This window comes from Pyrgilauda ruficollis, unplaced genomic scaffold, assembly GCF_017590135.1.
Source record: "Pyrgilauda ruficollis isolate IOZ18807 unplaced genomic scaffold, ASM1759013v1 scaffold76, whole genome shotgun sequence".
Taxonomy (NCBI): domain Eukaryota; kingdom Metazoa; phylum Chordata; class Aves; order Passeriformes; family Passeridae; genus Pyrgilauda; species Pyrgilauda ruficollis.
Window position 1 is genome coordinate 2,037,321 of NW_024529488.1, and position 10,695 is coordinate 2,048,015.

Sequence of the window (10,695 nt, forward strand, 5' to 3'; positions counted from 1 at the left end):
AGGACTTCCGGGGTGGGGCCAGCTGTTTAGCGGCGGGGCTGCAGGACCGGCCCGAACTTTCCAGAAGAGTCGGGATCCCAGCAGCGCGGAGTGCGATCTGCGCCCGCCGCCCCGAGGGCCTCCTGCCGCCGCCGCCGCCGCCATGGTGAAGGAGACCACCTACTACGATGTGCTGGGCGTGAAGCCCAACGCGTCCGCCGAGGAGCTGAAGAAGGCCTACCGCAAGCTCGCGCTCAAGTACCACCCGGACAAGAACCCCAATGAGGGCGAGAAGGTCGGCGGGACGGGCCGGGGCGGNNNCGGGAGTGCTGCAGATGCCTGAGTGCCGGTGACTGTCCTTTCTGCAGTTCAAGCAGATCTCGCAAGCTTACGAAGTGCTGTCGGACCCGAAGAAGAGGGAGCTGTATGACAAAGGAGGCGAGCAAGCTATCAAGGAGGGCGGCTCCGGCGGCGGCTTCGGGTCGCCCATGGACATATTCGATTTGTTCTTCAGCGGAGGGAGGATGCAGAGGGGGGAGAGGCGAGGTAACGTGTCCGCGGGCGTATCGCGTTCTCTGAGGAGAATGTTGTAGATGTAGGAATTTAAAGAGAGTTAAACTGAAGTTACAGGCTTAATCTGAAAATTGGAGAAGACTGTTGTCTCTTATCGCCTGGAACCCCAAGGGAGGGCGTTTGGTGCAGTGGTAGTTTGGTCTCCTGTGCACTGTGCCCTGTTAATCGCTAACCAGGTGCGTTCAGAGTACCTTTAGCTGAGTGTAAGCCCAGCTGCTAGTAGACAGAGTAGGAAATGGAAGGGTAAAGTAACTTAAAACGGTTTATTAATTAAGCTACTCTAAGTGTAGTATTTAAAAGTATCTATCTAAACAAGACATGAAAATCCAGTTCAGTCTGTGAAACTTCTCTGTGTTCCTGCACTGTGTTAAGTTGAAGCTGCAGTAAAGTGCTACTCAGAAGTTGAGCTCCAGTTTAGTCACGCTGGGAGAAACTTTAATCTTGTTAAGAGCAGTGCTGACCCCATCACCTCTTAGTGCAGATCTGGTGAAAAAGGGAAGAAAAACTGTTTTGTATCAAAGTGTTAAGAGTGTCAAAGTACTTGTAACAACCCAGAGCTCAGCATCCTTTAGAAAGCTAAGCCTACAGCAGCTGAAGTGCTAAGGAGTTCCTGAGGATAAAAATATAGTTGGTCATTTCTGGTTCCAGATGGTCACGTGATGAGAGGAAGAAAGTGCTGAAGTGGAGATTCCAAACAGAGTCACTGGCTTGTTTGTAGGAGATCTGTTTGGTGACTTTGTTGAAACCAGAGGCCTGCATTACAGGTTCTGTAATGAGGTTCTGTATGTTCTGTTGCTGTTACTGTTTGTACTTTTCCCGAAGGTCTCTTCTGACTTTTACAGAGTCAAAGTCGTAACAACTGTTATCTAATATCATAGCAGCTGAGAAGGGGCTTAATACAAGCAAAACAAGACAAAGCTCTATTGAAACAAGATGTTTAATCCCAGAGACTTGGCTTATCATGGCTTGGCAGGGGGATGTGCAGACCAAGCTTCTAAACTTGAGTAAATATCTGTTCTTTTACAGGTAAAAATGTGGTCCACCAGTTGTCAGTAAGTTTAGAAGATATGTACAATGGTGCAATGAGGAAACTTGCACTGCAGAAAAATGTTATCTGTGACAAGTGTGAAGGTAATGTTGAAACTGAAACTAAAGAGATGATGTTTGTAAAGCTTTTGGGGTTTTTTTTTCTGGTAGCACATAACCACCTATCTTCAATTTTTGTTCTCAGGTCGTGGTGGTAAGAAAGGTGCAGTAGAATGCTGCCCTAATTGCAGGGGAACAGGCATGCAGATCAGAATTCACCAGATTGGGCCAGGAATGGTGCAGCAGATCCAGTCTGTGTGTATGGAGTGTCAGGGGCATGGGGAGCGTATCAGCCCCAAGGACCGGTGTAAGAGCTGCAATGGCAGAAAAATTGTTCGAGAGAAGAAGATCCTGGAAGTTCACATTGACAAAGGTGAGGTGTCTTACTGAGGTGAAGTGTTGAATGTACTGACTGACTTTGCAGCACTAAAACACAAATTTTAGCAAATATGCGGTTAACTTGGTAAGTAACAATTCTGAATACATAGTAAAATTGCTTATTGTTGCCTTACAAAAAGTAGAGTTGTTTTCTAGGGAAGGTGGACTAGCTCTGTGTTCACTTCTAAAGCCTGGCACATAACTAAGAATGAATTCTGAAACCTGCATTTGTTGTAAGCAGTAAATTATTTTTCAGGTTCCTCTAAGCCCAGTTTGTGATCAGGTAGCCTAATCAATTTTCATTGCCTGCAGCAAAACTCTGCAGACTCCGATCACTTCCACTGTGTTTCAGTGCGAAGGGGAACCAGGTCTGCTATAGTGATAGGGTGCAGAGACAGTGCTGAGCCTCTCATGCTTAGAGCTCTGTTGGCTACGCACCCCTGACAGTGCTGCCCAGCGCAGGTACTGCTTCCCTGCCTGGCAAAATGCAACTCAATACACAAACCCGCAACGTGAATGTAATGGTATTGAGTGACAAATGCATCTCTGTTGAGGGGGCTGCCCAAAAACCTGTGAGAGAAGTCTCTGGAGTAGTGCAGCTTGTAAGACAAAGCAACCTGACAAGTACCTGACTTTTACAGACTCACTCGTGATTACGACCCGCAGCTGTTACATCTGTAAGCAGAGCTTATGCAATGCCTGAATTTGTAGGGGGAATCCTACAGTGGTAGTAAATATGAGGACTATATTACTGATATTTTGAACAGGGAGGTCTTACAAGAAGGGTGTCTTTTAGAAGGAGGGCAAAAGAGACTGATAAAGCATAAGAAAGCTAGTGTTTTTGTTTTATAGACTTTTTGTGTGGGTGAAACAAGTTTTTTACAGGAGGTTTTCGATCCGTGGGGAATGCTTCTTCGACTTGGCAGGCACTGAGATGATGCTTCATAAGGAGATGTGCCACGTATTTATGAAACTGAAGAAGCTGACTGGTCAATGGCTCTTGAAAATAGAGTTTGTACACAGTGTTTCTGATTTCTTTCTTGTATTTGTGTGTATAATGAAAATTGTTTTGGTGATATTTCCCTTCAGGACTTTGTTGGTGGCTCTTTTGGCAGTACAGTTAAACTTGATGGTCTTGAGACTGAATTCAGGTTAGCACTGCTAAGATCTGTTGAACAAGTGAGTGGATTAAAAGAAAAAATAAAAAGAAATGCTTCAAGGGAAGATCCTGATTTTCTTGCTTAAAGATCCAGAGATATCTTGATACCAGCTTCATCCCTATAAAAGTGTTCATTGTTGTTGCTTTTATCTTAAAAATAAGAAAAATATTTATTTGTTTTGCGCGATAGGAATGAAGGATGGTCAGAAAATAACATTCCATGGTGAAGGGGACCAAGAGCCAGGTCTGGAGCCAGGGGATATTATTATTGTCTTGGATCAGAAAGACCACTCTGTATTTACAAGGTAAAGACTCTTGAATTCTCTTACGTTATCTCTTGTGATGTTTTTCCACATGCTTCCTTGGTTACCACTCATCTTGTAGGTACTGGAGTGTCAGGAGATAGGATCACATGACTGTCACTCAGCCATGAGTTTGGGTGGTCAGAGGAGTGCTGGAGGTGAGTTCTGGTGCAACTAGTCTGGCCACTTGTGTTTTAATAGCATGAGGTAATCTCCTGTGAGCTTTGGCAGCAGAAGGGGATAGAAAGTAGTTAAGAGTTTACAAATCTTTAATTTTAAGAAGTCGTAGAAATACTAAGATTTGTAGTAGTTTTGAATATTTGTGACTGTTTCCTTGCTTTCAATTGCTTATCTCAGAAAATTGCCATTTAATGTAGTCCACTGTTGTCCACATGGCCTGAAGACACAGAAAACTTGGAGTGTGTACACATGTGTTTGTGGATCTTACTTAGGACAAACTTACTCAGTATAGCGTGCACTTCATTTCCTGCCTGGGTACTGTGGGCACAGTAATTGGTCCTGCCTGGTTTTTATTGTGAAAGCAAAAGTGACTCAAGCAGCACTGACCACATCTCAACTATTTTGTGTTCCCAGGCAGTACTGCTTGGTGTCGCATGCCCCCCTCTTTTGTTACTGTTTGTGGAATTATACTGTCCAGTATATTTTGGTCCAGTTAAAAGCACCATTGATGATCTCACAGAAGCATGTTGCATTTTTTTTCTCGCTGCTGCTGAGAGGAGTTACAAAGGAAGTGGTGGATTTAGAGAAAGCACTTAGCACTGACCTTGTGCTTGTAAATAGGAATGGTGAGCCAAAGGTTCTTGGGAAACCTGCAGCCGGTCTGCCTGACTATCATGTATGGCGCTGAGCTCTTGAAGCTGGTGCCAGAATTCTGTGCCAGGGAACACTGAGCTCACAGGTTAAGAATCACTTCTGTTTGCTTTGCATGAGCTTACTCAGCTGATTTTTCTTAACTTCCAGTGAAACCAGACATTGATTCAGATATGCCAAACTGTTCTCATGGTTTCCTGGGACCTGAAGTCACAATTCTATTAGATTATTTTTGTCTATCCTTCTGCCCAATGCTTTCAGTTCTAGTGTCCTTCAATAACCCTTGATATTACTGGTCTTGTGGGGTTATGCTGAGGTCATGCTCTCGCACAAGTGGTATGTTCCTCCTCTCCTGTCAGAGTCCAAAATTAGCTTTGCATTCAAGTCTCCTGCCAGAGACGTTTTAAAAACAGAGTGAGTGCTCTATATCCTTCGAGTAAGAGGAAGGATTTTGTAGCTTTTGAACCTGTAGACGATTGCTAGTGTTGCCGTACTGAAGTCAGAATACAATTAAAGTAATTAACATTATCTATTCCAGATACTTCTTGGTACTTGTATCATTATCCAGAGTGGCCATCACCTGTTCAAATTTCCGTGGTAATAAATCTTCAGGGTGTAACAGATCACTGTAGTGCAAGCTAGTGCAATTAAGAAGGCATTTATCTATGCAAAGAAATGAATTAATTGTCCCAGTTTGAGTATTTATGAGGCTGAGAAATTTTGGTTTTTAATAGGGAAGGAGCAGTGAAGTGAAACTGGATACAAGTGGGCCTTACTATATTTATTTCTTTTCAGTAAACACTTGCAACACTTAAGATAGCTTTACATAATGGTAATGGCTCTCAGAGGAGGCTGTCATTCTAGTAATTGAGGAGCTACATTAATACTTGGTATTCTTTGTTTAATTGCCTGGGTTTCTGTTACAGCTTATTGTAATTTCCAGATTTTAAATATTGAAGTTGGTATGATCCTTGTACTGCTTCTCTCTCACTGTGACTGTTGTTGATTGGTTCTGCCTTAGACGAGATGAAGATCTACTTCTGTCTATGGATATTCAGCTGGTTGAAGCACTATGTGGCTTTCAAAAGCCCATCACAACGCTGGATAACAGAACTATTATTATTACCTCCCGTCCTGGTAAGAGTTGGTTTGCTTTCTGTTGGAAGTTCTAGCATACAGTGAATGTAAGCTGGAAATCTAAAGGAAGAGAAGCACCCCATACTTGATGTAGAAGGGATGTGTGCTGTTATCAAATTCTTTGCCCTAGTCTTTGCAGTACGAATCTTAAAATAAAAAAGGATTTTTGCATAGCAGTCAGCAGTAACTTTCTCTTTGCGTGACGTAGTAACAGACCTTACCTCATGGACATACTTGCATCCTGAGGATATCTCATGAGAATTGAAGGCCGTGGGTCTCTGAAAACCACTTTTTCAGCCCTGGAAGCGATGGAGCACTTAATAAATTTGTAAGTATGCTTCCTTTGGGAAGCATAACAAGGTTTACAGGAATGTAATGTAGACAACAATCTGCTTTCCTACTCATATGTTACCAGGCAGTAAGTTCCTGTTAGACTACTACATGTTGGTGTTGGTGCCTAACCACAATATAGAAAGCTACATACATATTGAAGGGAATTATAACTAAAGCTGCTTCTGTTGCTTGCATAGCTCCCTTCCTTTTTTGGTAATTTTTTGTTGTTTTTTTTAGGCCAGGTTGTTGAGCATGGGGCTGTTAAGTGTGTGTTGAATGAAGGTATGCCAATTTATCGCAGACCATATGAAAAAGGACGTCTGATCATAGAATTCAGGGTAAGTAAATCATCTCACTTCCACAGCATTCCAGGACTGAACATCCATCCAAAATTCAACCAATAAGCACTACCTCAGTCAAGAAGAGATACCAATAATCAGATATCCTATTTAGCATTTTTTACAATGGTGGGAATATGCAACTCATCAGAATTACAGTTCAGAACAAAGAAAACTTCCGGAACACTGTGTGCTCAAAGTACATTAGGTACCAGAGGAGTTTATTCAGCAACCTTTTGAATTTCCATTTGCTTGACATATTCTTTAGTTTCTTTTGTCCTGTAGGAAGGATGCATGAGTAATTTCTACTTCTGCCTGGGAGCAGAAGATAAGGTTGGAAAATGTTGATTTTCTTCTCTGGGGAGAAGCTAATACTAGGAGCTATAGCAATGGGCCCCATCTGCTACAGCTTCGAATATATTTAACCATATCTCACATCTATATTTTGTTCATATATATATTTGTGTAGTTGTGTATGCTATAATAAATATGTTGTAGTATGTGCTATTATATTACATATATACTTAGCTTTTTGTGGTTGATTCAAGAGTGCAGCCTGAGGCAGAAGAAAGGTATTGATTGAGTTGCCAGAGTTAGAAGCTAACTTCATGCAGGCATTAAAAAGCAGCTTAGTGATGCTGATAATTTTTTTAAGCTCTGAATTTAAGTAATCTATGACAACAAACCTGACTTTGGCAGGTCTTTAACCTGTAGGTCTATCTGACCTAATGAAAAAACAGTTCAGATAGACTTGAGTAACCTTAGCTCTTGATTTCAGGTGATCTTCCCAGAGAGTGGCTTCCTTTCCTCAGATAAGCTGTCCTTACTCGAAAAACTGCTACCTACAAGGCAGGAGATAGAAGAAACTGAGGAGATGGAACAGGTGGAATTAGTGGACTTCGATCCATCTCAAAAGCGAAAACACCACTATAATGGAGAAGTGTATGAAGATGATGAGCATCAGCCTAGAGGTGGTGTTCAGTGCCAGACATCATAAATGGGCCAGTGAATAACTTGTGATGCTTGTTTTGTATGCAGTAGTGGATGAGTGAAGGACTACAAGCAGTTTGCCCTCACCTGCTATTTGTTGTTCTATCCAGCCATAGTCATTTCTAAAAGCATAAAGAAATAAACTAAGTAATTAAACTGACTTTGCAATTTGTATAAAGCTCCAGTATGCAAGCTGAAATGAAGTTGACTGCACTTCACTCCTGCCTCTTGGTCCAGAAAACTCCCTTACCTGCTTGTCTTTTATTCCAAACCTTGTAATTCCTGTATGTGTGCAATTGCCCAGGCTTGAACTAAGATTCTGTGATGTGCTTTTTAGGAATTCTAGATCTTAAACTCTGTGAATAAAGTATGCACAAGTAATTATAATCCGTGGTAAGATGTAGTAAAGTTTTGTACTGGTTAGGATAAGAATGTTTGGGCTTGTACTGGTGTTTGTTAAACAGGGCCTGGCTGTAATGCACCCACATGGTAGATGAGGCTGACACAGATGTGGTCAATCTTCACAGGCCCATTAATGTAATGAGATCCCCAAGCTCTCCATGCTATTGCATATGAGGTCAGATAGTCCTTTCCTGTGCCAGCACTGGTTCTGATCCCAGAGCTAGATGTGGAGCTTGCTTTCTTTCATCAGTGACTCCCGTTTGGCTGCTGTCCTGCACTGCACTGCCTGTGGAGCCAGTGGGTGCTTGGAGCTGCCTTGGCTACTGTGCATTAGTAAAATCCTCTTGACTTTGTCAGCATGCAGGTGGCTTGGAACATCAGACTGCTGCTAGGTGAAGCTTGATTTACACCCTGATTACTGAAATCAGATACCCTTGGTGTGTTGTGGAGAGCAGTACCAGTCCTCTTAGTGGATATATGTGATCCTGCAGAGGAAACAAGGCTAGTGAATACAACCAACCACTGCATTTAGGATGTTCTGAAATGAATGTATTGTGTGCATTATTTCAAGCTGACTCTTAAATTTCTGTATGAATGTTCTAATTATTGTAGATGAAGTGTTTCCGATATAATTACAAAATTGTTCATTGCCTCTTTTCTTAGACCAGATGTTGTTTCAAAAACACCACCCCCTTCTTTTTAGATAGCTAATCACAGAAATATCTTTAAAACTGTCTTTCAGAAAATATGCTGAGAGGACAGGTCCAGATTTAACCTCCAGTGTGGTAGTTTAGTCTTGCTCAACCATCTGGCTTGAGACAGAGCTTACACTTTTCATACTGCTTTGAAGCAAAAGCGTCACAAGGAGAGCTCGGATCTAAGTAGCTGCTGCGTGGCAGTATGTGTGTTGTAACTTCAGTATCTGGAAGCTCTTAGAAAAAAAAAATCTCTAACTTATCTAAGCATTACAAGTTTCATTGTATAAAGACAGCTGCTACACCATGGATTTTGTACGTCAAATGTGGTCCCTTTCAGGTACCTACAGAACTGTGATCTTTCACCTAGTTTTCTGTTTTCTTTCTCAATAGAAATAAAATTCTGTAGGCCAAGTGTTTTTCCAAATTCTACTTGAGTGAGCTCATCAGTGAGCTGAAAAACGTGACCTGCAGGTGCCTGTGCTCTATCAGGATGGTTTGAGTCAAGGGGAGAAACAGAAAGTAATCTTCCTCTGGCTAGGGCTCACTCCTGCACAGGTGGCTTGAGACTTAAACAGCAGTAAAATAAGCTCCTTTTTTCCAGCTCAGTAAGCACCCTTGGGGTATTTTTTTCTTTAGCCACTAGATCAAAACAGAAAGGACAAACAACACACCATTCATAGCCTTGAGCTTAACAGTGGGACATGATTTTGGTTCAGATGACTGTGTATTATATTTTTTTTTTTTAATTCCATAAAGTTACTTTCTCAGGAGCACTGGTTTTCCTCTCACCACACCCACCCATAGCTGCATTGGCATAGTTGAGGTTACATTCTTGACTTACTCTGGAGGCCATGACAATTCTGCTTTGTACTTGATGATCCCATGGCAGGTGGGCTGGGTTCCAGGAGGAGGCTGCCTAACCAGGAGCTGCCTCTAAAGCTTTAGCAGAGTAGTCCAAGGAAGGATGCTCTGCTAGTGGAGGAAGGACTGCAGGAACCCTACCAGATTAGTATTCTGTTTTGAAACGAGCTGGTTACTGATACAAAATCTGTGCCCCAAACAAATACTAGCAGCAGAAGAATATGCTTTTGGCAAAAATTGCTGGATGACAAGAGCTAGTAGGACTTTGTTTTCCCGTAATACCCTGGGTATCATACACTTAGAGCAAGCAGATAGACTATTCTGTGTCACTGAAAAATGAAGTAAGATTTGTTTCCTGGCTTGTTGGTTTATGTGGCATACAGTTTCTAGTTTGGGGAAATAAACAGAATGGACAGTTGTAGAAACTGAGGATACAGTAGCACAATAGAGCTGTTTCTGTAACTACCAGTTTACTAACCTGACCTCTTGTAATCTGAGTTTGCAATTACTTCAAGTGTTGCAACACCATCTGATTCATATGATCAAACTTATGTTTTAGTCTATTACAATTATTTTTTTCACTATGCCCCAGGCATTTAGGACTTCATATTTTTCCCATAAGACTAGAAGCTCCACTATTGCACAGGTTGGCTGTGAAAGAGTCTACTCTCATTTTCGCTTTGCTTTCAGAGCCCTTAGGGTACAGGTCCTCTCCTTCCCATAGTTTTGAATACCTGACGGCAAGCAAGAGTGGAAAAGGTTGGTTCAGCCCAAGGGTGTAAACTCAGTCATCCCAAATCTGCTCTGAATTTGCAGTGTGATGCAAGGTCAAGCAAGCAAACAACTTGCCCTACGATTTTTCATTATCATCTTCACTGGGGAAGACATGTTTGTGACTGATTCCTGCTCAGAGCATTAGGAAAGCACACTAAGAAAAGTGAGGTTTGATTTAAACCACTCTTTTTGAAAACAGCACATAAACAAATGCCAAGCTTACTGTTTTGTTAGGGAGTAAAATGAGCAGTTACAGTGCCCAAAGAATGGGACTTCAACTACCCTGTTAACTGCTGTCAGGAAAACATAATAATAATAATAAAAGTAGATCCACATCTCAGATGAGTGCTAAGTGCTTTAGGTCTCTGCCATAATGGCAGGCATTCCTGAGCCAAAGCCAGTGTGCCTACTGAGACAGCCCCTGAGAAGCCTGATGCTTCCACACAGACAGAACTGGTGAGGCAGGTGTCACTACAGGCACTACGTTTCCACGGATGCCCGAAGGAAAGGCTAGTACCTGCACAAAGTGTGCACAGGTGGATGACCAGCTGCAACAGGTGGCTGAATGACAAGAGACAGGTGGCTGTGCTGTATACAGAGGGGCTAAAGCAGAGATAGCTTAGTGGGTTCAGAACCACACACCTGCAATGGATACCACTGAGCCTGAGGCACCTTGCACCCTGGGGACCCACAAAAGCATGGCTCCAATCTCCAATTCAATCTCTACTCCAACTTGCGGACCAGAAATACAGATCTGATGCTTTAAAGGCTTTAGATGTCCATGAGCACAGCCAACAAAGGGAACCTCAGCAGCAGTGCATCATAATGATACAGATTACAGATGAAATGGTTGT

General features: G+C 42.4%; 1 protein-coding gene across 1 annotated transcript; it reads left to right on the forward strand.

The window, feature by feature from the left end:
* Window positions 1-121: 121 nt before the first annotated feature.
* On the forward strand, window positions 122-7,263 carry DNAJA1 (DnaJ heat shock protein family (Hsp40) member A1). The gene is made up of 8 exons (XM_041486405.1): window positions 122-274; window positions 348-525; window positions 1,579-1,683; window positions 1,784-2,011; window positions 3,366-3,480; window positions 5,330-5,445; window positions 6,016-6,116; window positions 6,895-7,263. Exons 1-8 carry the CDS (start codon window positions 143-145, stop codon window positions 7,111-7,113), a joined length of 1,194 nt encoding a protein of 397 aa, XP_041342339.1. The 5' UTR covers window positions 122-142; the 3' UTR covers window positions 7,114-7,263.
* Window positions 7,264-10,695: the final 3,432 nt, after the last annotated feature.

What these genes read in the sequence shown, in the direction of transcription:
- DNAJA1 (XM_041486405.1), top strand. Translation starts at nt 143, where the DNA reads ATGGTGAAGGAGACCACCTACTACGATGTGCTGGGCGTGAAGCCCAAC. An exon ending in GGAAGTTCACATTGACAAAG is followed by an intron (nt 2,012 to 3,365) that starts GTGAGGTGTCTT and finishes TTTGCGCGATAG; the next exon opens with GAATGAAGGATGGTCAGAAA. An exon ending in GACCACTCTGTATTTACAAG is followed by an intron (nt 3,481 to 5,329) that starts GTAAAGACTCTT and finishes GTTCTGCCTTAG; the next exon opens with ACGAGATGAAGATCTACTTC.